The sequence below is a fragment of the Gordionus sp. m RMFG-2023 genome, chromosome 2 (genome assembly GCF_954871325.1).
Source record: "Gordionus sp. m RMFG-2023 chromosome 2, tfGorSpeb1-WG-v2, whole genome shotgun sequence".
NCBI lineage: Eukaryota > Metazoa > Nematomorpha > Gordioida > Chordodea > Parachordodidae > Gordionus > Gordionus sp. m RMFG-2023.
This window is the reverse complement of record NC_088776.1, coordinates 8,929,092-8,956,534: the sequence shown is the minus strand read 5'-3', so window position 1 is coordinate 8,956,534 and position 27,443 is coordinate 8,929,092. Positions and strand designations below refer to the sequence as shown.

At 26.5% G+C, this 27,443-nt stretch overlaps 3 protein-coding genes across 4 annotated transcripts; 1 reads left to right on the top strand and 2 right to left on the bottom strand.

The window, feature by feature from the left end:
* Nucleotides 1–106: 106 nt before the first annotated feature.
* On the bottom strand, nucleotides 107–814 carry LOC135924603 (U6 snRNA-associated Sm-like protein LSm8). Its single transcript, XM_065459691.1, has 4 exons — nucleotides 755–814; nucleotides 673–713; nucleotides 329–456; nucleotides 107–288 (listed from the first exon to the last, which is right to left on the bottom strand). The coding sequence occupies exons 1-4, from the start codon at nucleotides 780–782 to the stop codon at nucleotides 198–200; spliced, it is 288 nt and encodes a 95-aa protein (XP_065315763.1). The 5' UTR covers nucleotides 783–814; the 3' UTR covers nucleotides 107–197.
* A 2,540-nt stretch (nucleotides 815–3,354) lies between these two features.
* On the bottom strand, nucleotides 3,355–10,070 carry LOC135923436 (NADH dehydrogenase [ubiquinone] flavoprotein 2, mitochondrial-like). 2 transcript variants are annotated; one of them, XM_065458174.1, is made up of 8 exons: nucleotides 10,020–10,070; nucleotides 9,906–9,965; nucleotides 9,799–9,861; nucleotides 9,673–9,760; nucleotides 9,532–9,631; nucleotides 9,243–9,346; nucleotides 4,201–4,393; nucleotides 3,355–3,598 (listed from the first exon to the last, which is right to left on the bottom strand). In XM_065458174.1, exons 1-8 carry the CDS (start codon nucleotides 10,056–10,058, stop codon nucleotides 3,505–3,507), a joined length of 741 nt encoding a protein of 246 aa, XP_065314246.1. In that variant the 5' UTR covers nucleotides 10,059–10,070; the 3' UTR covers nucleotides 3,355–3,504. The 2 variants fall into 2 exon arrangements, with proteins under 2 accessions (XP_065314246.1, XP_065314247.1); XM_065458175.1 differs by lacking the exon at nucleotides 10,020–10,070 and having other exon boundaries at nucleotides 3,361–3,598; nucleotides 9,913–9,964.
* Nucleotides 10,071–15,330: 5,260 nt separating this feature from the next.
* On the top strand, nucleotides 15,331–25,967 carry LOC135924560 (aldo-keto reductase IolS-like). Its single transcript, XM_065459627.1, has 7 exons — nucleotides 15,331–15,509; nucleotides 17,609–17,671; nucleotides 20,139–20,345; nucleotides 20,543–20,701; nucleotides 21,600–21,778; nucleotides 23,732–24,008; nucleotides 25,759–25,967. The coding sequence occupies exons 1-7, from the start codon at nucleotides 15,387–15,389 to the stop codon at nucleotides 25,852–25,854; spliced, it is 1,104 nt and encodes a 367-aa protein (XP_065315699.1). The 5' UTR covers nucleotides 15,331–15,386; the 3' UTR covers nucleotides 25,855–25,967.
* The last annotated feature ends 1,476 nt before the right edge of the window (nucleotides 25,968–27,443 follow it).

The window sequence follows — 27,443 nt, the reverse complement described above, 5'->3', positions numbered from 1 at the left end:
TATGATATATTTTTTGAATAAATTATTTGGATCTAGATATTTAATAAAAATTTTTACAACTAATTATAAACTATCATACCAACAGGATACTGTTATAATCCAAATTAGTCCATATTTTTATTTATATAGTCCAGTAATTTATTAAATATTTATATAATTTACAATTATTATTTACATTTATTTAATATAGGATACAATCATCGTACTAAGGGGTTCAAAGGCTCAGCTTTTATACTTGAAAGTTCTAAATTTTTATCAATATCATCATCAATTTCTCCAATAAGTACTCTAAAATATGTTAAAATCAAAATTTTATATTAACTATTACATATTATCTCCACGTATTATATACAGGCCTAATACAACTTGTTCAATACCTTGATTGGTACTATAAACTCTTTCATGACTTTCATCTAATATAACATTTAGAGTTTGATCAAATCCTTTTAATGTACCCTATATAATATATATAAGTATACATTTTTATGAAAAATCATAAATATATAGTAAAGCTTTGCCATAATACATAAATTAAGCCCCGTCACTAATTAAGTATAATAAATCGGTGTAGTGGACATTAATTTTAGTGATCAAGTAGGTTCAATAGGCTTTACAGTGTATTCAAATTACATATTAAATTTATAAAAGGTATTAAAAAATGAAAAAATTCACCACAATATTTCGACCATCTGAAGTTATTATTGAAACGGTATCTAAAATACACAAATTAAAAGAAATGTATTTAAAAACTTACGATTAACAAAACTTTCTAGCGATGCCATTTGAAATTTTGACAACCGAACTATCAGGAGAAATATTTATAGAAAAAATAATAATAGTACCAATACCAATGATACAGGACAAGACAGGCTAGTGATTTACAAACTTTTCGATAAATCTTTAAAGATTTTAGATCTCTAAAGATAGTATAAAAATATAAGGAAAATAAGATTTCTGCAGAATGCTAGATTAGAATAATCGATCATATTTTGCCCAATATTCCAAAAGCGCATTTTTAAAAAAAATATCAGTTAAAGATTAATATATTAATTTAACTTCCTCGAATTTAAATTAATATCAAGCCTTATAATACTTAGATTTTCCCATTTATTATTTGTAAATTCATAACTTTTATCTAAATACGAAATGATTATTTTAATAAATTTATTAACATCATTCATAATGCGATATAATGAATATCAGATTTTATCTGTAACCGGGAAAGTTATTAATAACTTGGGCTTTTAAAGTTGTAATTTATACATTATTGAAAACATCTTATTAAGGTTGAAAAAAAATGAGAAACAGAAATTTAACTAAATTAAATAAATTTATTTTAAAAATATTTTTTAACTGGTAAGTACAATAATTTTCTAAGTTTATATAGTTTACAAAATCTATCAAGTAATTTATGTCGAATTATTGAGTTAATTTTATAAAACGAGTCCGCAAGGTTAAAGTTAATTTAATATAAAGAATAAATCTTTTATTTAATAGCTCGCGATTAGTTAATAGATAGCGATTTGGACATCACAACATTTGATCTTTTATTTAATAGATCGCGATTAGTTAATAGATAGTGATCAATTTATCATCACAACAAATCTCGACCTGCACTTGAATTTTCGGGCTACAATTTTTTAACCAAGTAATTTAATGTTGTCCCTATATTAATAACCAAGCCCAATAAGCTTCAGCCAAACAAAAATTTTTTTTATGTTGAATTGGGGTTTTTGGCATAAAAAAGAACAGCTAAATAGTTTTTATTAAGTCTTTCGAGAACCGGAATTAATGATAACGATCTTGTTGGAATTATTCGTAGAAGTTCAGACCATTCAATAACTTGAGAATCTATAATTTATTTTAAGATAGGTACCCTATTTACTGCTGAATTCGGCATAACATTTTATCGCAAATCTTTCTATATCTATTGATAATGAAGAATGCCCCTTTCTTCTTGTAATAAGAATTGTATGGCACAATATTTTCATTCAAAACTAATAATTCCGCCAACACACATTTGCTTTTTCTGAAATTCGCAATAGCGTTATCGGCACAAAAAGATGTTACATTTGATAGGGAAAGGTTACAATTTTTAAGGTTCTGCACAACAGTGTTGTTAAAAAGCCCGATTTTTCAAAACGGCCCAATTAAGATTTTAGCTAAAATAATATTAAACAACCATCGAGATTTGGTAAATAGATGTCCAAGCATTAATGCTAGCTATGCGCAAAATCGCCAAAAGAGGGAAATCTGGTATCGTTGCACATAAGAGAGGTAGGCTATAGGTAATATAAATTTATTGGAAAGTTATCTATTAATAGATAAAATATATTGCTACAAGAAATTATTTCTCTAAACGTTGGTATAAAGCCTTTGATAGAATTGTAATCGCCATTTACTACACTTATGACTTACAAATTTAAGGTTCTGCACCTATCTGCTCAAGTCCGTTCATCCCAGTATTGTATTAGGCCTTTAGATTGTTGGGCTGATCTGACATTACTTAACTATATAACTAGATTGATGATTCAATGTCAATACAAATCAGCTTATGGCACGCCATTACATATAAAATTTAATGCAAGCATATAAAAAAAATAAATATTATTAAAATAAATTATATGGAAAACAAAAATGGCGTGTGACCATCTGATTTGTATTCAACAAGGCCTTAAGGGGCATTTTTATAATTGAACTGTCAGTCTAGATAAGTATTATATGACATTGAGTTCTGTTACTGTTAATTCGCAGTTAGCGCGAATTTGTGGAGAAGAATTCAAAAATACAGCAACTTTTATATACTTGGCAGCAAATTCACGCAAATTGCAAATGCAGGGTTAAACAATTGGATTTATCTGATTTTAAATTAAGGTATTAGCCAAAATACTATTACGCAAGCCTTGAGAGTTTGTTAATAGTATGATCTATTTCTGCGTTCTGTAAAAACTAACAGAAACTTATTCACTGTTAGCAGCAATAAGTATTTGTTAGATTTTACAGAATGTAGTGGGTTTATCAATTAAACTGCTCATCCGCTCGCTCATAATAATCGCTCAAAATACTACAAGCTTTTATAAAAAAAAATATTCCATCATTTTATATATTTTTCTAACTTATTTTATATATATATTTTAAAATATATAATTTTAGATATTTTGATGCAACAAGAAAGCTATCACTTTGGCCTCGGAGCTTTTCTTTAATATATAGCAGCTCAAATTTAAAAGAAACTAATATAAATTAAATTGCCTTAATATTAACGGATTTTATCCGCAAGCACCGGTAGATTGAACCGTTGTAGCCAACAGTTAGCCATTACCCAACTATACTAACAATAGGGAAAATAAAATATTACAAATAATTAATATTCACATTTATAGAAAAATAAGTAAATTTAATAATAGAATGACAACTTTTTATATTATTTTCTATATAAACGCAGATAATTTAATTATTTATAAATTATGTATATTATTCTCAAACGTTGAAATATTAATTGAATCATAAATCAGGCCGTATGCCGAAACCCGGACCCTTAGGAGGTTCAGTTAAAGACGTTAATCCGTTGATAGGTTCGCAAGAAAATCTGCTACTTCTAAATTAATATTAAAAAAATTATAATGGTCAAGAATTATAAATCTAAAAGAATATTTACAATTAAAAAAAAAAGAAGTTACATTTGCAGTTAGAATAAAAAAGCCTAGCCAAGATCAAAAAAATCCTTTTTTCAAAAATGACTTTTTTTTAAATAAATCAATTTTTTTATAATTATATCATTCTATTTACATTAAAAAATAAGAAATATTTATAAAATAACTCAAATTAAATCCGATACTAGGTTAAATCCTATTGAAATCAATGGAAATTTATTTTTAAAAATTCCTTTCCTTTAAAATTATATTTAAAAAAAGTGGAGATAGAATATTCTAATTTTTAGGCGACGATATATCTAATCCAGCAGAAATAAATACACATCTTAGAGAATAAATTTTTATTTATTTCAAAGGCCAAGGTTTAATTTTAAATTTTTCACTGAAGTTCTAGATTCCAATTTCTTTGGAGTGAAAAGCTTAAATATTCTAAAAAAAATTTTCATTTCTCAATTTTTTTTCCTCTCTCTCCCTACACCTTCCTTTCTTTCCCTTCATTAGTTTAATTTTTGAATATATTCTATAGAAAAAAACAATTTATATAAACCTCGGTCCCGGTTTGGGCAATTTGTCGGTTTTATATATGGAATCTATAATTTCCATGGTATTCGCTGGGGTAAGGTCTTCGTAGTAATCGTCATTGATTGCCATCATAGGAGCATTGACGCATGCGCCCAGACATTCCACGCAAGAAAGGGTGAACTTGTTATCGGTCGTAGTTGTTTGACCTTCTTTTAAGCCTTTAATTCAGTATTCGGATAAAATTTCAAGAAAATTTGAAAAGTCTGTTTATATGTCTATAATGAAATATTGTAGAATACATTATAAACTAATGAAGTTGAAAGACAGGACTAAACTAAAAAAAAATAAGGTCAGATATTGAAATAAAAGATAACCGAGTTTTTTTGATCTCGCAAAACCTACATTTATACCTGCAAATAAAAATTAAAAACTATTCCGATTTTTGATTTTAAAAGGTAGGAAATGACATTTTCTTATTTTTAATGTATTTTATTTTTAAAATATTTATAAAAAATATGGGGGGGGGGGGATTTTTTCTTAAAAATGATTTTAATGTTGATGTTTTATCATTTTTAATTTTATACAAATTAGCTCATTTGGTATGACAGTTAATTATATAAAATCCTTTCATTTTATTGGTTATCAGTTAAAAAGTAGTAAATAATACCCCCCACCCCCTTTGAAAAAATGATAAATTATTTTTTGACACCCATAAATTACAAAAATGATTTCTAAATTAATAATTTAGATAAATTAGGGAAAGAGAAAGCGAAAGAATTTATAATTTCATCAATATTTAATTGTTTAAATAAATTTTTTCACATTGATAAAATGGTTAAATTATGGAGAAATGGATCTTTCATGGTACTACGAAGCCTTGTTTTAATTCATTTGATTTTACTCATGACCCTTTCGGCAGTACTTGAGGTAGTAGGAATGGTTAATAAATAATATTTATATAAAATTGTTAAATTAGAGAAAGTAGAAAAATTTAAAAGTAGAAGATAAGGTAAAATAAACGAATAGTTTTTCCAGTCTGAACCATAAGTCTCAGAATTTGCATCATCATCATAAGAAGAAGCTATAAATGTATTAGTATAAATATTTTAATTAAATAAATTTACAATTCTCAGAATCTGACAAATCTTTAGATTATATAACCTCTAGATCACGAGTAATTATTACATCCCCAATTTTCGCCCTTATAAATATTTCGAAACTTTAACATTTCTTTAAAAATTTGACATGAATTTAAATGGTAAAATTCAGAGATATCTTCGATATCATCTTTAACAATTGACTTTTTCGCTATTCCCTTTGGTGTAAAAAATGGTGTTTAATTTAAAAATTTCATCGATTCATCATTAAATCTTTCATTAAACTGCATAATAATCAAATCAAGTGCAGCATAAAACACACTGGTTTTAAAGCTAAAAAATATTATATTTAATAATGAAAGTATATATATTTCCCTCCTTTTCCCTTTGGCGCCTTCGCTCTAATCAAAGCCTCCATTCCATTGATTCTTTCACTCATGTGAGGCGCCATCATAGCTTTGCCCAACTAGGAATTCAAGGGGTAAATTCAGTAAGTTTGGATATTATATTATTTTTAATATTGAGACCAGTTGTAATTCCTAAACAATATATGTCTATCAGTCTTTCAACGGGCTTAGGCGTCTCACTGCCGCTTCCACGGATAATGCTATAGTCTTTAGAATAGAAAATTTTGATTTTATTTTATCACTTTGCCTTTAGGATAAGAATTTGATAACAAGTTTGACTTGGACAAAAAAGGCACAAGATTTTATGAAGGTTAGAAATCTACCTTTTGACTGAAAGTTCCAGACTTCAATTACAATCCAAAAAGGAGGTATGTGGTATATATATATATATACTTCTTTCACCATTAAATATACTATTTTTTTGGCTTTTAAATTAGTGTGTTTTATGCTGCACTTGATTTGATTATTATGCAGTTTAATGAAAGATTTAATGATGAATCGATGAAATTTTTAAATCAAACATCATTTTTTACATCAAAGGGAATAGCGGAAAATTTAATTGTTAGAGATGATATAAATTTTTGAAGAAATATTGAAGTTTCGAAATATTTAAAGGTAGGTGGCTAAAATGGGGGATGTAATAATTACTCGTGATTTAGAGGTAAAAAAATCGAAAGATTTGTCAGATTCTGAGAATTACAAATTTATTTAATTAAAATATTTTTACTTATACATTATTTAGCTTCTTCTTCTTCTGATGATGATAATTCTGAGACTTATGGTTCAGACTAAAAAATTATTCGTTTATTTTACCTTATCATCTACTTTTAAATTTTTTGCTTTCTCTAATTTAACAATTTTATATAAATATTTATTAACCATTCCTACAATCTCAAGTACTGCCGAAAGAGTCATGAGTAAAATTAAATTAATTAAAACAAGCTTCGTAGTACCATGAAAGATCTATTTCTCAATAATTTAACCATTTTATCAGTGGTGAAAAATTTATTTAAACAATTAAATATTGATGAAATTATAAATTCTTTCCCTTTCTCTTCCCTTATCTAAATTATTAATTTAAAAATAATATTTTTAAGGTATATATTTTTTTACATTTTATTTATATTATATATTAAAAATTTGTGCAATAAAAATTATTGTTGAAATTGATGGGAATCAAAAAATAATTTATCATTATTTCAAGGTAAAGGGGGGGGGGGTATCAGGTAAGTATTCTGCTTCCATCACTCAAAAAATGTAGGGGCCACTGTGTTTGGTACATGGATGATGGTATAATCTGTGGCTTATCCAATGAGGTCAATAAATTGATTAAAATAAATTTAAAGATCTGCTCTTCTTTAGGGTTAATTCCCAATAAAAGCAAATCATAATTTATATACAGTTCCGAAATTAACTTCCACAATTCTTAGGATCCCCAATTGAAGGCAACTCAGCTGTTTGTACATTTCTGAATTCAACCCTTGAGAGTGAGACTCGCATATTATTTTAAAACATAAAATTTTGATATAAAGAAATAAATAAATTTTAGCAAATGTAATTTAGGTCAGGGAATGACTAAAATACGCGTCCCCGAAAACTACGCGTCCCCGGTCAAAACGACTTATTTTTATTATTATCAATAGGAAATTTTATTAAGCTTTATAAGATGAGTTAGAAAATGTTTTTTTTAATTTAAAAAAAATATGGTAACTATATAAAATTTATTTTTTTAAAAAATAAACTACACGTCCCTACGCGTCCCCGGTCAAAATACAGTTTTTTTTAAAAAATAAAAGCAGATTCATATTTAACTCATTAAAAGAATACAGAATATGTAAATATTATATTTTAAAGTATTTTATAACTTAGTGATTTTTTCAAAAAACACTTTTTTTTTCAAAAACACTATGCGTCCCCGGTCAAAAAACCGTTTTTTTTTTAAATAAAAGCAGATTCATGTTTAGCTTTTCAAGGAGATTCAGAAAATTTTGACTATACTACGCGTCCCCGGTCAAAATACATTTTTTTTAAAAAAACAAAAGCAGATTCATATTAAGCTCATTAAAAGTATTCAGAATATGTAAATATTGTATTTAAAAATATTTTATAACTTAGTGGGCTTTTGAAAAATAACTTTTTTTCTTCATTTTTTGACTAAAATACGCGTCCCCAGTCAAAATACATTTTTTTTAAAAAAAGCAGATTCATATTTAGCTCATTAAAATAATTCAGAATATGTAAATATTATATATTAAAGTATTTTATAACTTAGTGATTAAAACTACGCGTCCCCGGTCAAAAAACCGTTTTTTTTTTAAAAAAAAGCAGATTCATGTTTAGCTTTTCAAGGAGATTCAGAAAATGGTATTAATAAAAAAAAATTTTTTTTTTGACTATACTACGCGTCCCTACGCGTCCCCGGTCAAAATACATTTTTTTAAAAAAAACAAAGCGTTTTTTCCAAAAATCACTAAGTTATTAAATACTTTAATATATAATATTTACATATTCTGTATTCTTTTAATGAGCTAAATATGAATCTGTTTTTATTTTTTTAAAAAAACTGTATTTTGACCGGGGACGCGTAGTTTAGCCAAAAAATTTTTTTTTATTAATACCATTTTCTGAATCTCCTTGAAAAGCTAAACATGAATCTGCTTTTATTTTAAAAAAAAACGGTTTTTTGACCGGGGACGCGTAGTGTTTTTGAAAAAAAAGTGTTTTTTAAAAAAATCACTAAGTTATAAAATAGTTTAAAATATAATATTTACATATTCTGTATTCTTTTAATGAGCTAAATATGAATCTGTTTTGATTTTTTAAAAAAAACTGTATTTTGACCGGGGACGCGTAGTTTAGCCAATTTTTTTTATTACTATTTTCTGAATCTCCTTGAAAAGCTAAACATGAATCTGCTTTTATTTTTTAAAAAAAAACGGTTTTTTGACCGGGGACGCGTAGTGTTTTTGAAAAAAAAGTGTTCTTTGAAAAAATCACTAAGTTATAAAATACTTTAAAATATAATATTTACATATTCTGTATTCTTTTAATGAGTTAAATATGAATCTGTTTTTTTTTAAAAAAAAAACTGTATTTTGACCGGGGACGCGTAGTTTATTTTTAAAAAAATAAATTTTTATAAATTTTATTTAGTTACCGTATTTTTTTTAAATTAAAAAAAAACATTTTCTAACTCATATTATAAAGCTTAATAAGATTTCCTATTAATAATAATAAAAATAAGTCGTTTTGACCGGGGACGCGTAGTTTTCGGGGACGCGTATTTTAGTCATTCCCTTTAGGTCACATTAAATACATGTTCTATCAAAGTTTAAAAACTTTAAGGAAACCTAATGATGAAGTTTTGAAAATTTCACAAATATGTTGTGGTCATATTTTTATTTTTTAATTAAAAAAGGTTTATTTTGTGTTTTTTAATAAAGTTTTAATACTTTTTTATTAAAATTCTTTGACATTTTGGACATAACCTTAAGAAAATTAAATTACCTATATAAATATTTTTTAATTTTTACAGACTAATATGTAATATAATATATAAAAACCTAGTCTTTTCTTTATAGTTTCCAAAATAATATCACTACCTACCCCTCCAAGCATACAAGGAGTAGTGGTACACAACTGAATGTGATATTTGCCCATGGGTTGTCTATATATAAAATATCACACATATTAATATTTTTAAAGTTTGCTAAATTACATAAGTATTTTAAAAATAATTAAATGTACCAAAAATGATCTAATTTAAGTTTTGATAACTCTTTTGATCTAATTTGTACATTTATTTATAAATAAATTATATAATTAATCAGTTTATAATGTTAATTAATTTACCTATTATACATTGTATAAAATGTTGCTACTTCATAAACTCTCATTCTAGGCACTTTTAAAATTTCTGCAACCTTGTGCATAGCAGAAATTGGTAACCATCCTTATAAAATATAATTATATATATGATCAAATTAACAATACCTAACTGTCTTTGAGCCATATCCAACAAAGGTAATAATGCTGCTCTTTCAAACCCTTTCGGATATTGTTTAATTACAGCCTTGATTCTCTAATAATTAAACTTTAAAATAGTGCAAATTAAATTACTTTCATATTTTCTTCAGTAAATTCAAAAGGTGTATCTGGGTTATTAAATTTATCATCTCTATGCTAAAAAATAACAAAAATTTTAAATAATTAGTTTTAAAACATACAACATACAATTGATCTGAAAGATATATTTTATCTGTAAAGAAACATCTAGATATTATATTCTAAATAAAATATATTAAATCGTAAAGATAAAAAATAAATAATAGTAATAGTACTTTATTATAGAGTTTGGGAAATTTCATAACCCGAAACATATGGTAAGAATAATAGGATGACTACCAAAATGTTAGTTTTTTATTCAATCCTATTATCTTTTTGATTCTTCTTATTATGGTGATTTAATTAAATTTTGGTTTAAAAAATATACTTTCAACATAAGCATATTAACTTTATGTAAATTATAATACGCGATGGTCAAAAAGGTATTAATTATTTAATTATATATATATCCTAGTTAGTTATTTTCAATATGACAAGTTAAACTTTCAATTTATTCATATTACAAACATCAACATAGTAAAATATTATTTGTTCAATATTTCCCCAACAACCGAATTTACTTATTTAACATAAATATACATAGTAATTTAAAATCAAAATCAGCTCTTAAGCCTCGAGATTTAGCAAATAGAGGTTCAAACATTTCTTGCTAAATGTTTAGCTCTCCGTGGCAGAGTCTTGCTCTTGTTTATATTCAATATTATCATTTTCTTTAATATTTTATTTTTTTGTTGTCGAGATCCTCAATCGATTTCTGTTTTAGTAATAATATTAACCCAAATAGACAAATTAATTTTTGAAGAAGTAGAAGGAATTGATAGTAAAATGCCACTTTGTTTAATGGGTCTGATGGACAAAGATCATTCTACTTGAGGCCGGAATTTGATTGTTTCTTATGGAAGTTACTGCTTTCCACATAATTTGCTATGAAACTGGCCGCTTTTACTTCTGAAATTAATATAGAAATATTTTGATCATAACCACCTTGAAAAATGTCTAATTCTTGTATTATATCACATACTTCATTAACTTCATACTAATAAGATGCTCACCTTGATACTGAGTTACCCAATAAATAAGCCGCATTGTGATCATATGTATTTTAGTTTTTCATCTTTCAAACATATTTTTAATTTTTTTATCTTCATATTTTTTTAGAGTATTTGAATCAGGTTTGTTTTTGTGGTCGATATTTTATTTATCAAAAAACATTTTGATTTAACGTGATTTTTTTATATTTTAAAATTAACTTTTACCTTAATGTATCTTTTAACTTTATCGATTGATGTTATACATAAATATATTTTTAGTTTTATGCCTCACGGCGTGATTTAAAACATTTTAGTTTTGTTAATATTTTATCGTGTTACAATTTACATTATCTTTATTTTATCGATTTTATCACTTTTAAATCATATTTGTTTTTGTGTAACTTAAAATGACTAATCTTTACTTATTTATTTATTAAGACATTTTTAAATTGTTGACGGAAAAAATATATAATCATACAATGATGTTTGATTTTGAGGTAGTGTTAAAAAATAAATTGTTAAATAAATTGATATATATTTTTGATATACTTAAATTAATAAATGGTGCGTTAAATACATCAAATACATCATTCACTAGATATACAATTAGTTACCAATTCAACAATTTTCTATTCTAAATATACACTAATACTACAATTTAAAGCAAATCGGTCAATTGACTGAATTAGACCTGTAAATTTACCGGCTTGCCAACCCTGATTAAAATAATAGTCTTAGGACTGCGTACAAGTGTATGCGTACAAATGAATGCGATTTGTCCAGAGAGATTTTCACTTTAATTAAGCATATGGCATGTGTTTGATATTTGGTAGGCAAATATAAATATAATTTTTTATATGAGTCATTTGAAAAAATAAATGTGATCATCTTCAAATATCGGCATTTTTGATTCTTTTTCGTTGGCATATAAAATTTGAATTTTGAAATGTGAAAAATATTTAATAAAAAATAATAAGTGTATTTAAGATTTAAAAGAATTATTCTTGTAAATTAAATATCTAAGAGGAATTTCAGTAAAAACCTTACACTAAATTTTGATTCCTAATAATTTTGAGCATGAATAAATTAAGTAATAAAATGGTGCTCCTTATAATAACATAAATCATAACGGTTAATGCCATTAAGTACATAACAAATAATTTATAAAATTTAATATTTTTGGAGAGTTTATAAATAAATATGCACATCTATTAATACTTGAATATTTTGCATTATCGTATTCTTAAATTTTTTTTAGTAAGTCTACGGACAATAAAAACAAGACGTACATATTTTTTATTAATTTCTTATAATTGAATTCTTATAAACAATTATAAGAACATAGTAAATAATAATTTACTAGTATTCGCCTTACTTATAATAGAATTTATTAGAATAATAAAAGCAAAAAAAATGAATACATAAAAATTACTGGATGAACATTTGAGAAGACCTCATGAGTCGAATAACTTCGATAGCCGATAAACAAGATGGGAAAGATTTTCCTTTAATATATATACAATTCTCTTCAAAAAATAGGCCTGAAATAATTAAAAAGTTAGAGATCATCCAAAAAATAAGTCCTGGTGATATTAAAAAAAAGGTGGGGCCATATATCTAAGAATATAACCATGAAAAATGTAAAATAAATCATTCTGCGACAGCAATGGAAAATATTGAAATATGTTTTTAACATAGCAATGGTAATAGTGTAATATACGATAATATGTGAACAAAAATGTGAAATATCGAAGCTTTAAGCGGTAGGAATACCCATAATAATAAAAATTATGGGATATTTGATATATTACAGATCATTTTAGTCATTGTATTCAAATAACTAAATTTTAAAACGGTTAATTATAATAAAGATATTTTTAAAAAAGGTTGGAACAAAAAAAATAGTTATGGCAAACGGACTATAATAACCTTAAACATCTTATAATACAGAAGATGGCTGCCAGTATGATGATGGGAATAAAAAGTATAATGTAAATAATAAATTATGTTCTCTTTTTCGTTATAACAGTTGATTTGCTTGTTGAATATAGCCAAAAAGAGTATCCAAATAATAGTAAAAATTGTAGCAAATAAATTTATTTTAAAAATATGTTTCATAGCCCAGAAAATGGAAAACAATCCTCCGCAGATAGCTTGGTTATGAAAGTGTGATAGAGTAAATATTTGTAAAAATAAACAAACAGAAGAAAAGACATTTTACTAGGTACATCATATGTTAAAATTAGTGTTGTTAAATAGCTCGATTTGAGCGGATTTTTAAAAATGTCTAACTTAATATTGTAGCTAGAAAAATATTGCCTAATGCTTTAGATTTTTCTAATAGATGTCTAAACCTTTCTGCCAGTTATGAGCAAGATCTACAGGTTTGCAATATTTCTTGATAAAATATTAAGTTGGGAGTTTTTAAAAATCGTCTTAAATCGTGATTAACAACATTAGTTAAAAGTTTTAAAGATTAAATAGTGGTGAAAATTATATAATCAGGTAGAATACTTCGGAAACCTGATATATACATCATGCGATAATAAGGGAATAAATATGATCGAGGCAATTTGTTAAAAGGCGAGGAAAATAAAAACCCATTATGCAAAATATACCAGGAAAATTAAGAAAATAATTAGAAAGGGAAAACCAAATTACGGGAGATATCAAACTAATACAGGATTTGGAAATATTCCGAAAGGCAATGACATTTTTAGTGAATAGATATTGTGAAATATTTAATGAAAAACAAGGATGCCTAGTGGATATAAAATTGATCTTTATTCAAAAGAGAATATATTAAACAATTTTTTGAATATAAAGATTGGTAAGTTAATTATTCATACTTTTTTTTCGATGAGATAAATTGGATAAGTTTATATTTTTTTATAAATAGTGAATTAATTAATTTTTTTATTAAAAGTTAGTTTGAACCCGGAAATGGACCCGAAATAAATTGGAAAAAAATCCGAAAACTATCAGAGATCCATTTTTTAGTCGATGTTTTAAACTCAAATTTTCAATTCATTTCATAGTGTGTGCCATGGCCATAGGAGTTGAAAGGGACGTTTGTAACCCTATTTAGCGCGAATTCGCGGTGAAGTATACAAAATATGATTTTTACATACTTCACCGCTACCCTACATTCACAGTTAGCGTGAATTCACGTTAACTTTGAATGCAGGGTAATGTTGAGAGACAGAGACAATAATAAATTCAGCTGTCTTTTAATATCTTCGAATTTATTTAAGCTTTTTTTAAAAAAGAAATCATGAAATATCGAACTAGGTTTGCTATTTATTAAATTAATATTTGAAAGAACTAAAATAAGAATCTTTATTTACAATTTACTTTTAAATGAGAAATATTTGGCAGCCTATAAAATAAAGTAATATTGGTATTCTGAGATTGCTGCCCCGCCTATTCTCCTGTTTAAGTGGAACTGGGTGTAAAGCAGGGGGGGGGCTCATTGACATATTTATTCTTAAATATCGTTTAAAGTCAATAAATTTATTCTTCTCCCCATTTTTTCCTTCTATTTCTAAAAAATAAATGTGTACAATCATTTAACTATGTAACTCTGACAAAGATCTATTAACGGGTTGAAAGTTATCCAATAACATTTTTAAGGGAAAAACTCACATAATACTGTTTGCCACTTCCCCCTAATATCTTCAAAATGGCTAAACCAGTTTTTATCCTCAAAAATTTGTCTAAATCTTTAAGTTAAGGATCAAATGAATTTTTTAGCTGAGTCGGACCAAGCCATATTGATTTCCCCAAGTTTAGACGATTAATACGTCCATGTGGATGCCTATAGTTAAGGCATTCATTATTAATTAAAACATTTGACACTATAACTTACTAATCACTATTATCGCTTAAATTATTCTTAAAACAATCTTCAAAAAAAAATAAATAATTTGGTTAAAATAAAATATTTTAAGGCGACAAGTTTAATGGTATAACTGCGCGTAATGTTGTTAAACGGCTTGAGAGCCGATGTTTAAAAACCGCTAACTCAAAATTTTAGCCAAAAAAAATTGACAAAACTTCAAGATTTTGCTGATAAATGTCCCAAACCTTTTCACTTTCTATAGTCAAAATCTTCAGGCTTGCTTAGTATTTCTTTGGCGAAAATATTGAGTTAGCCGTTTTCAAAAATCGGCTCAAATCGAGCGAGTAATCTTCGTTTCTAGTAACTTTATTTCTTACCGCATATAAAATGCGTGAATATTTAAAAAAAAAATCATTCATCTCCGAGAATGTTATCATTTTCAATTTTTCCTTTGCTCATTATATTTCAGACCTTAAAAAAATTCAAATTAGATAGTTTTGTTGAAAAATTTTAGCTTCATAAAATTATATAATAAAATAAATAATTGAATAAGTAAACAAATTTATTTTTTTTTGTTGCCTTTAAAAATAATAAAATAAACACAGGGTTGAGCAAAGTGAGTTGAGTTTATTTTCTTATTTATTTTTAAAATTCGATTATAATTTTTTATAAAAACAAAATAGTTCGAAAACTAATTAATTATTAAAATTATGAAACTTGTTCATCTAAAAAATAGTGATTTGAAGGTGTCGCCCATATGCCTGGGAACGTGGCAATTCAATGGAAACACTGCTGGGACATCTATGGGGACTTGGAATGCTCAAGATATAAACGTAAATTTTATTAAAACTATTAATATGTTGATTTATAACTTTTAAAATGACTTATTTTTTTTATATTTACTTTTGTATTATTTTTTTTGTTGATAAAACGCAGACGAAATTATTTGATCGATTTATAAATTGTATTTTATTAAATTGACCTTTTTTAAAATATATAATATACCTTAGGGATATCGGATAATTATTAAATTTCTTCCCCAGTAAAGTTTTTTTAAAACGTAAATTAATCAAATGAGACTCATTTAGAATTTTCGCCTTGGTAATACATTTTAACAAGGAATTACTTTGAATTTTTGTAGCTAGCTTTACGCTGCGTTTATGAACGCGCAAGTTTTGCTTTATTTAAGGAGTGTTTATTTAGTTTTAAAAACTAATTTAAAAGTAAAGCTAAAATGGAGATAATTATTTTATATAATATTAAGAAAAATTATATACCTTTTTATCGAATTCGCTATTATTTTTATAATCATATCTTTTTAACAACGCATCGCAATTCGTAACATGTTTTTCAAATTTTATCTGGCTATCATAGCACTTTATTTTCAAATTTATACCTATTGGCTTAATTTTATAATACTAAGTTTAATAACCCAACACTTGAACAAAACGCGTTTACTATAAATTATATAATGTAATAAACAAAATGAGCACTCTGATTTAATTAAACTTGTAATTTTAAACACGTGAGTTCAATTTTGGGCAGGTAGGTCTTAAACCAAAGATAATATTGTTCAAGTTATCTTTAATTTATATTAAATGTTAGGGATTGGAAAAATTAAGTTACTATAGTTTTTTTTACATGTAAACTAGAGATTGGTGAGGTACGAACCTGTCCCATGGTAATTATGGTTTTTGGCTCTGTCCGTTAATTTTGATGCATGGTTCCAGGCTATAAAATAATTTCGGACATGTTTTTTTTTGAAATCACGTGCCACATTGATCTCTTATTCTAAACCTCACCCAGTTAATATGAATATTATCAGAAGCAAAGAAAGACCTAGATCCCTGAATATTTTAAACCCGGAAGGGTGACGGGCTTATTTTTTTTATTTTAAAAAAGGAATTCAATGTGTAACAGGTTTGTTTTTTCTTCGTTACATTTAAAAATTGCCAGCGGGAGTGTTGGCATACCTGATAGTAGAGGGATAACAAACTAGGTGTGCAATGGAGCGGGGGGAGGGGGTAGGGTTTATTACCCAAACATTTTTTTTTGAAAAATCCACCCTATACGCCATTTTGTTAAACATACCCATCTGATATTAAAAAAAAATATATGATTGGTAAATTTATTTTAATATATTTATATTTAAACTTCTAATTTCGCCAGAAATAATATATTTAGAATTCACCGAGCCGCGTCCCGAATGTTTAATTTTTTAGCCCACCCAAAGTATGGCCAGCGGACAAATAATCCGCCCATTGTAAACCTTATAATATATATGGTAAAGTTTTGGCAATGACTGCATTTTTTTTTGTGATGAGCAAGGAAAAAATAATGCAAAAATTTACTCATTTTATTAAAGCAATAGAAATATTATACGAAAATGACAGCCTTTTAAATTTAATATATAATATTTCTCTCTTTCGTTGATAAGTGATCATTAATTTATATATTTGAAGAGTTTTGCGACCTAACCATAAATTAAAAGGCTAAGATTTATTCACTATACACAACAAATTTAAAAAAAATCATTATAAATTTTGAGCTTATTCTATTATGCATAAACTGTTAGTAAATTAAATCACATTCGAATTTATATTGTATTTTATAGACCATTCCATTCTATTCTATTAAATTATGTAGTTAATTATGATTTAAAATTTACATATTTATATTTTCGATCACTGATGAAGCTATTATAATTTAAGAAAATATCTTCTATAATTAGTGTGGATATACGACTAAATTTATCGACCCAAACACGACTCAAGTCGATATTTTGGTCTTTAAATCGACCCCGACATCTAGCGACATGTTCCATTGGACAAATTATATTGATCCGTTTGAACCTATTTTATTTTTTTGACTTTGGAATTACCCTAAATATATTGTTTTTTTAAAAAAAATATATATTATTAATATCTTTAAGGTCTCCAAAAAAATCGTAGATGCTGCAATTGAGTCTGGTATTAACTTTTTTGACACGGCTGAAGTACATTACTATAATATGATATTTTTTAAAAAAATAAACCATTATTTTCCTCAGCGACGGAAAGTGAATTTTAGAAGAAAAATTTTTTTTTAAGGTGGATACCATTTATAATTACATTTGGAGAGTAAAAAAACTTAAAAATAGTAACAAACTTAATAAGAAAATGGCCGGCGCTAGAATTAGGTGTTTTGCTTAAAATTTTTTTTGTTTAGATATAAAATATTTTCATGAGCACTATTTTGCCCCATCCTTGTGATGGCCATTTAGCGTCATTTAGTATACACTGAGACTATTGTTGATAAATCTCTTAGCCTCAAGATTTTTTCTCCAGAATTTGGCTCAAACCTTGATAAAAACAGGGGTGGGAGGAATCCATTAGGACTAGAAACCTAAGCGGATGATTCTTATCATACCCTTGTAGATTAGACCTATGTTAGCGCAGTGTCGATAATAAATATCGGATCGGGTCGATATTACTTTTGTATTTGGTTATTTTATGAATTGTATATATAATCACATAATTAATACAATTTATTTGTTGTAATTTTTTTAAAAAAAATAGTTAAAATTTTACACTTATTATTTTGTTAAATTATCTGCAACGAGAAAAAGATTTTTAAAAAAAACCTAACGATTCGCAATCAGCAATATTATTAAACGACTCGATTTAGCCAATTTTTAAAAGCGGTTAACTAACGATTTTCGCCAAAATCAAATTACTCATGCTTATTGATTTAAGCCACAGATGGCAGAAAAGTTTGGACTTCTATTGGTCAAATTTCGAAACTTGGGCAATAAATATTTTGTCTAAATTTTGATTTAGTCTTTTTTAAACGGCTAAATGGAGCTGTTTGAAGACACTACAATCACACTATAAACTTTGAAAATATTTTAAATGAGATTATTAACTTTTGGAGAATATAAAAAAAATAAAATATACTTTATAATTCATGAAAGTTAGCTGATTTTTTAAAAAATATGAAATGATGATTGATAATTTTAAAAAACCTTAAAAAATCCAAAATAATATGTTTAAAAAAAACCAATTGTAAATTTTAGATAAATCACTAAAAAAAGAACTCATTTGGTTATTTTTCCTAGAAACGCTCTTTGTTTATTATAGTGTTCTAACTCCATTTTTGGTCGAAATTTATTAATTTTTTTAAAATCTCTTAAAATCTCCTTTACAAAAATAATAGATAAAATCGCCTACTCTAAGAATATATACGTCTGTTTAATAATATATATATTTTTATTATAACCAATTTCGATACGCTTGAAGCTACAAAACTAGCGTTAGCATGGGCTAGAATCTAGGCTGGAATAGGAATTTTTATCATTCATTTTAGCCCATCTTTTCAAAATTTTAGCCCAAAAAAGTAATACCTATGTTTCAAGATTTATTCAGAATAGAGCCAAACATTTCTTACCATCTTTTGGTTAAATCTCAAAGCTTCTTGGCTTGGTCCTTTTCTTTATAAAAATCGAGATTTAACACTACTCTCAATGTTTAAAATTTTGTCTCTTGCTGTCAGTTATTAATTGGGATAACTTCATTACTGAATTTTAGACTATTTATCGGAATTATAACTCTGGATTCATAGTTAGATCGAATTCGTGGCGAAGTATACAAAATTGTTTTTGTATACTTCGCCTTGAATTTGCGCTAACTATAAATTTAGGGTAAGACTGTAATATGTAATAATAATAAAAAAATTTTTTGTTTAATTTGTATGAATAAGATAAATTTTTATTATAACTATTTAAAATATACAATATTTATGTTTAAAAAAACAAACAATTGTTTATATACGGTATAAAAAAACAATTCCAAAATTAAAAAAATATAAAGATGAAATATAGCGTAAAATAAATATAATAAGGAAGGAAGAGTGAGTCTGGTGAAGATCTGTGTAGAGAAGACATGGAAAGCGGCTTGACGGAATCACCCTGATCCCATGAAAATGGAGTCAGTTTCTCGTTTGGGACTATTCTTGTATAGATCTATTCGCCTTATCCAACCAAACCTTAAACTTACTCTAGCAAAAAGAACAGCTTAAAATTTCCGAATATTCTAAAATATCAGAAGATCACATCTTTATTCAATAATATCCACAACCTTAATTTCCTTTGATTAGCTTGCATTATTCTTCTTCAAGGATTTAGGATCTCACATCCACAAGCATACTGACTATCCTCGAGAAGGTTTCTTCCTCAGACAGAGACTGGCTATAGCTATCCTTAAGGCGAATTACTAATTTCAATGGCAGTCTTCTCTCAACAAATCTTCGCCTAAAGTTACTCTTCCTCTCTTATTCTACTCTTTTTATGCGAAATTTTATCTTTATATTTTTTAATTTGTTTTTTTCCATATATAAACAATTATTTATTTTTTTTATAAATATTGTATATTTCATTTTCACCATCATAAATATTATGATCTCTCAAATTCATCGCAATAAATTAGGCCTACCTAAACTCGGAAAAAGTGTTGGGCGATATATTGGATGGAAGTTATAAGTCCAGAAGATCGGACTTGGTCATAGCTTCCAAATTTGGGTTCAACGCAACTCCGGGATCGAATAAGCCTGTCTCTTATACCCCGGCGGATATCGAAGATTCTTTAAATCAATCCTTGAGGTCTTTAAAGACCGATTATCTGGATTTGTATCAAGTTTATCTTTTAAATAAATATATATTTGTTTAAAATTAAATAAGAAAGAAAGGAAAAAATTTTTAAATTGGTAAATAATTATTATTGCATAAACTAAAAAAATTAAAATGTCCCTCGTTAACAAATGCGATGTATATGCTTACGGTTACAGATTTATGATAAAATATTTCGATTACAAAAATGTTTGAATTTAAAAGGTGCATTGGCCCGAAGTTATGAATAACGTAGAAGAAACCGTTAAAGAACTTAAAAGACTACAATCCTTAGGTAAAATCAGATATTACGGCGTTTCCAATTTCGGTCCTCAAACACTCAAAGAGTTTTACGATTTCGGCGGTGAACCAGTTTCTAATCAGGTTATTTATTTATTTTTTCAGCAAGATGGGTGTCCATATATCTGAGAATGCATTTAGATAGGTTTACAAATATTTCTATTATATAATAAATTTGATTTGAGAAAAAGGCTCGCAACGTATTTTATCATCTTTTTTAAAAAAAAAAAATTGGACAAATATTTATATTTCTTTTCCAATCACTATTTTTATCATTGTTTTACAGATGCAACGACATATAATACTTACATAGGCTGACGCTTTAAATACAAATTAGCTGGTTATATACTATTTTGGTTTCTGAATAAAAAAAATTTTTTAAATTTTATAAATCAAACAATTATTTTATTTATTAATTTTTTTTTAAAAAAAAGAGTTTATAAAATTTTATTGTAAATTAATTATATGGCAAACTAAAATGGCTTGCCATCAGCTGATTGGTATTGATCGCGTTTAAAGGGTTTAATCGTCACTCAAGGTTAGAGGTCTGCAATGGACGGGTTTCAACTAAATAACTCCTCCCACGTTGTTTTGATTTTTTTAACCTTTGCGCCCACTTATAATTTATTTTAAAATATACTCGCATGCCTATTTATTTTATAAGTTTTTTTAACCAGCCCGCTCGTCCGCCGTTTAAAAATTATTTTAATGGCTTTTTTGGCTCTTTATTTATTTGAATGTATTTTTAATTAAACATATATATAATATGCAATATTATGATATAAAACTATTATATGACAATTTGGTCTATCTAGGGTATCTGTTGCACCTTTTATATTTTTGTTACAAAAAAAAAGGAAAACACAGTAAATTGACTAAACGTTACCATAATGGACTTTTTAGCCATTGATAATAAATATAATATAATGTTTATTTTTTTTAAGAAAAAAATCTAATGATATATATATATAAATGATTAAAGCTGCCTTACAGTTTACTATGGAGGTCGATAGAATACGAGATTATTCCAGAATGCGCTAAAAGAAACCTGAGTATTTTGGCATATTCTCCATTGGCTCAAGGGCTTTTGTCGGGAAAATATAATGATTCAACCTCCTTCCCCAATGGAAGACGCAGGATCAGGTTGTTTAATTGCAAAAGGTAAATTATATATCTAATCAAAATGTTATTTTTTTGGAAAGAAATTTATGTGGCGATGATGGACCAGAAGCCTATATACTTAGGCTAAGATCATGGCAAAGCGTTCGAGCACTAATTATACTAACTTCCACATTTAAAAAGAGATTGCAAATCTTATATTGCTGATAGATTCAGTAAATTGTTCCTTTTGTGAGCGGAAATAATTCCTCGGAAAAAAAATCCCCAATAATAATTCTTAGAAAATAACGGAATTGATTTTCTCAAAATTTTTAAATATATTATTTGAGGATTTTTATTCAATGGATATATTTATAGGAAATTTTTACTCCTATTTTATTAATTTTGTTATTTTTAATATCTTAAAAAACGGGGATTTTTTTCCGGGGAATTATTTTCTTAGATTCAAATATGACTGCCAAAGGCTCGAACGCTTAATATGGCCTAAGTCTTATAGTTTACGTGTAATTTTGAAATGGGAATTAGGATCTCATCCCGCTCTTTTTTCTTTTATACACCGAGTAAAATGTTTTGGTTAGCGCGAACAAGCGCGAACAACAGAACTTTTCTAAATAAGCTAAACCAAGAAATGACCATTTTTCAGAAATAATGTAAGAGCTTTATTTTAAAAAGCAGCAAATTTGTAAATTTCCCAAATGAAGCCAAGGAATTTTTACATATTGGACAAATAATTCAAAATGATTTTTTTTTAAAGATATTTATATTAATAATTTAGTCCATATCTGCAATGTATTTTACATAGTGTTATTTAACCTACCCTATGATTTTTAGAAAATTTGCCATGAACGTTTGAATTTTATATATTTTATATTTATTTTTCCATTATATAAACTATAAATGACTCAAAATCTAAAGGCAAAATTTTCTGAAATTCATAGGGTATGTATTCTAAACATGCTAGAATACATTTCCGGTAATGTTAAATTTAATTTAAAATAACGCGCTCAAAAAATGATTTAAAGTTGAAAAAATAACACATTAAGGCTAACATATATCTTTAAAGCACAATACACAAAAAAATAGAAGATTTTGAAAGAGCATATTGTATTTAAAAATATTTTTATATTCCAATATTTAGAAGGGTAAAAAAAGTTCTAAATTATTGTTTCTATAACTTATCTTTCTTGCGAGGTGTTTTAGAGTTTATTAATAGATTAAACCTCGATTAAAGGTTTTATTTCTATTTTTTTATTATAACATGACATGAGGATATTTATAATAGCCAAATTATATTATTCCATTTTTTTACTCTAAGATATTTATTTAAATTTGGAAAAAAATCATGAAATGGAAGGTCATTTATATTATGAAAAACATTTTATTTATATAATAATAGTAATATTAATTAAATTTTTAACATAAACAATGCCATAATTTTATGAACCTATTATTCACATATTTAAAATCTTTTAGAGATAAGATATTAGCAAACAAAGCAACCTTCTTTAACTTCGTTGCGATGCATTAGTTAAAATTATTGTCTCATTGGGGAGAGTAAAGGCGTTCTCAATGTACATAGCATATTATTAATGCACCACTAAAATATTTTGTTTTATAGAAAGAGAACCATTATATTTTGGGTTTCCTAATTGATAGGGAAAGTTTTGACTTGTGTTTCAAAAAAAAATGTTAAGCGCTTCTGGGTTATAAAGATATAAAACCCCAAGTACACCTACGTTTTCCGTAGTAAAAAAATTTACCAAATTTTAAAGTTAAGCCAAAAGTCCTATTACCATAAAGAAATTTGTTTGGAGAAAATTATATTGAAATTATCGTTATAGTGGAAAGAAAATATGATCAAAATATTATTTCTGTAATTTGCATATTGTTAGAATATTATATATATTGAAAACTAATCATAGTGCACGACATTTTCCTGTATTTTATATAGTATAAATTTTTCCCACCCGTAAAAAAAAACTTTAATTAATTAAGCACTCCTCTAGCAGTACACACCGAGAGTGGTTGCGAAGATCAGGTCTTTAAAGCGTTGGGGGATATAAAACAACTTTTAACTCAACTCAATGTATGTAAAAAATCAGGCCTTGACATTCAGGACGATGGAGATGGCAAAGAGCAATATGGAATGGTGAACCTATCCCTGGATTGGATACTTAGCAATTTAAACGTGGGTAGTGTCATTGTAGGAGCCTCCTCGGCTGATCAGATAACTCAAATCTGTAAGAACGCTAGTTCATCTCTCATGAATACGGTAAATCATATGCGACTAATAGATTTAATAATATGTTTTATATTTGATAAAAATTTACCAATACCACTTTTATTTAGCCAATACCACTAATATCGAAAAATTGCTGTTATATGTATTCGGCCATTTCCAGTTGGATTTTTATAAACGATTTAATGGATCCTGAGAAACACGAACAATCAATATTTTTTTAAAGATATTATATTACATCCAAAAAAATTAATTCGACAAATTATTATCCTTTGTTTGGAAATTAAAAATAAAATTCTTAGGTAACAGCTTTGAAAAAAACTTTCTGTTTGGAAATAGCCATATAGTATTTTTTTTGGAAAAATTAAGGTAATAATTCATCATTACTTATCATTTTTTTTAAAAAAATAATAAGTAATTTATCATCTATTTAATTTACGATAATTATAAAAATGAAATCTAAATTAAAAGTACCTTCTTTCTTTTTACCCGGTTAGAAAAAATTAGTTAATAATTTTAATTTATGAATACCAAGTACCTTTTCTTAGGCATCAGCCATAAAATGGAAAGTCTCGGCTACCAATGAATATTCGTATCGGTAATTATAAAAGTCTAAACCGAATATTATACAGTAAAAAAAAGAACCTGCTTTGACCCAGGTCGTTCACTCCCTATCGAAACCTCATTTTTTTAAAAAAAATCCATATATGTTGATCGCTATCTTAAACATAACTATCCTTAAGTGGTCACTTTAATTACGGTTTTGCGGGATTTAATAATATGTTATTATTCCTGTTGGATCGACATTAATTTATTTCATTTAATTATTTATATAGAGTAGTCGTGAGTTTCAAGTTTATATTTTAAGAATTTATTCAGTCAAACCTGTCGAATTTGTGCTCATGATAATTTGGGAAACTTCCTAATTTGAACAAGTTTTGAGTCCCAATCAAATTCCTATTAACTACTATCACAAAATGCCATGATAAATTGGGCAACTGTCTACTTTGAAAAGTGGACAGATTCTTATTTTTTTGTCTATTTGCGTGAGATATAAAGTGGGCATTTGATTCATGTCAAATAACAAAATTAGTAAAGACAAATACAACGAGTTATACTTTAATTAATAAAATTTAGGTCATTAAATCTCTAAATCATTATACTCAAAAAATGCGCTAAAAGATTTAATATTTCTAAAAGAACCATTTGCAAAGTTCTCAAACGCCATCAAATAAAACATATTCTACTAAACAAACAAAGTTAACATCTTATTTTATTTCATAAATTAATTATATATTTTTATTGTTATTTTGTATACAACCATTTTATAACAATTTATACATTCCTATTTTTTTATAAGTTTCTATATACATACATAATTTTCATGAATTGATAAAAAAAAGAAGAATAATTTTAATTTGTTTATATATATATATATACTACATCATTATTTTTTGGTATCTATTATCGGCTAAGAAAATGGTATTGGTGCATCTTTCATAAATATCATAGCTTTAAACTATTCAGAAAATTGGCCCCGAAAAAAATTTCTCGGAAAACTGCTCTTCCCCTCCATGTCGACAATATTAAGCCTTAATTACTGCCTATTTATTTTTATATTAAAAGAATTCTATGGTGATATTATTTGAGAGAAAGAAGGGGGAGGTGAGGGTGTTCTCGAGTTATTTGCCGAATGCCTCCCTTTTTTAGGGACCATGGAAAATGAGAGTCAGTTTTTATTTTGTTTTATTATATCTAATAAACAATTATTTATTTTTGCTAGGAAATGAAAAGAAAACTGGATGAAATTACAGAACCGATAAAGGAGGCTATAGGTAATAATCCCGACATGTGGTTTACGAAATCCAGATACAAATAATGCCCAATAAACACTTTAAAAAGACCAATTTTATCTATATAAAAAATTAATATAATTTTATATATCTTTTCTTCATTACATATACATTTTATATTACATATTAAAGCATTATAGACAAGATCAATAACTTTTTAGCTCAAAAAATTATTCATAACTATCTAATAATTTTAATTAAATAGTATATTACTATTAAGCATTAATATAATAAACCAAAAATCTTATTTCTTTTACAGTGTTATACAAATTTGGTGGAACACATTTCCATATTGATTAATTTATTTATAATTTAACTTGCAGAAATTGTTAAAATGACATATTTATATTCTTAACAATTTTTACAAGTTATATAATTTCATTTGTAAATAAAATTTAAAAAAAATATGGAAATGCTTTCCATCAAATCTGCACAACACTGTATACAATAATATTAACGTCGTTACTACTTTCTTTTTTTATAACCTCTTTCTGATTGAAAGAAACATAATGGTCCGTTTACCTGCCAAAATTTTTCTACATTAAATAAAATTAATAAGAATTAGAAAAATAATAGGGCAGATAGACGTTGATAAAAGATAATCGAATGTTTGGCTCGTAACGAGTAATTATGTTTGAGAGCAGATATTTAATGATTTAATTCTGGATAAAATTGGGAAATAGATGAGATTTCTTTTTTACAGCTCGTATAGAATCACGGGCGTGATTTTTGTAGTAAAGCAAATATTGAAAAAGTATTAGGAAATTTTATTAGCCTGTAAAATATATTTAATGTTTTACTAGAGAACATTTTAACCCGAAAATAAGGTAGATATGCGCCTTATGTCACAGAGCGAGAGGTGAACTAAGATAGAGTTAAAGAAAAATTGCTGTGACGATAAGTATTGTTATGATAGTTTAATGCACGAACGGAGGACGGCTGGAAAAATTCACTAAAATGAAAGTAATCTGGAAGAGGACCAAAGGGAACCGAAAAAGATATAATTTTGGAGAATAATATAAGCAGAGCAGATATCCATCCAAACCATTTTTTTTCGATGCTACTTGGTATAGGTTCGATACCATAGATATTTATGCAATGTTCTAGAAAATATTATTAAAATTCTATTTTGTCCATAACACGTTCAAAGAGACAAGCCGTAAGAGTCACCAAAATTAGGTAATTTTCTAATTTTAGGGGCCATCAAATTTTGTTCTTTATACTTTTAAAGGTAATTTTAGAAAGTATAAGTGACACATAAATTATTCCTAATTCAATTATTTATCGCAAATTATCTATATTTTATTTATTATTATATATTGCTTTATTAATGTAACAAGTTACTTTTTTTGAGGAACAGTTGTAATGAATTATAATTTGGCACCGATGACCTCCTCACCGACCTTATAGATTATTAGGTATTGGCAATAGATAAATTATTTCATAAAGAGTATTACTAAAATTTATGGCCCCTGACCCATAATTTTTTTTGGCTTTCAGAAATGGCCTAAAATAAACATGAGTAATATCGAGAAGGATACAGAAATATCGTCAATTTTGGTGAGCCATCAATTCGAGCATAATCATTTTGTTGGTAGGGTTTCATGACAATAAC

What these genes read in the sequence shown, in the direction of transcription:
- LOC135924603 (XM_065459691.1), bottom strand. Translation starts at nt 782, where the DNA reads ATGGCATCGCTAGAAAGTTTTGTTAATC. An exon ending in GCTAGAAAGTTTTGTTAATC is followed by an intron (nt 714 to 754) that starts GTAAGTTTTTAA and finishes TGTGTATTTTAG; the next exon opens with ATACCGTTTCAATAATAACT. An exon ending in CAGATGGTCGAAATATTGTG is followed by an intron (nt 457 to 672) that starts GTGAATTTTTTC and finishes TATATTATATAG; the next exon opens with GGTACATTAAAAGGATTTGA.
- LOC135923436 (XM_065458174.1), bottom strand. Translation starts at nt 10,058, where the DNA reads ATGTTTCGGGTTATGAAATTTCCCAAACTCTATAATAAA. An exon ending in TTTCAGATCAATTGTATGTT is followed by an intron (nt 9,862 to 9,905) that starts GTATGTTTTAAA and finishes GTTATTTTTTAG; the next exon opens with CATAGAGATGATAAATTTAA. An exon ending in TTTTATACAATGTATAATAG is followed by an intron (nt 9,347 to 9,531) that starts GTAAATTAATTA and finishes TTTTATATATAG; the next exon opens with ACAACCCATGGGCAAATATC.
- LOC135924560 (XM_065459627.1), top strand. Translation starts at nt 15,387, where the DNA reads ATGAAACTTGTTCATCTAAAAAATAGTGATTTGAAGGTGTCGCCCATA. An exon ending in ATTATCTGGATTTGTATCAA is followed by an intron (nt 20,346 to 20,542) that starts GTTTATCTTTTA and finishes TGAATTTAAAAG; the next exon opens with GTGCATTGGCCCGAAGTTAT. An exon ending in GTTCATCTCTCATGAATACG is followed by an intron (nt 24,009 to 25,758) that starts GTAAATCATATG and finishes TATTTTTGCTAG; the next exon opens with GAAATGAAAAGAAAACTGGA.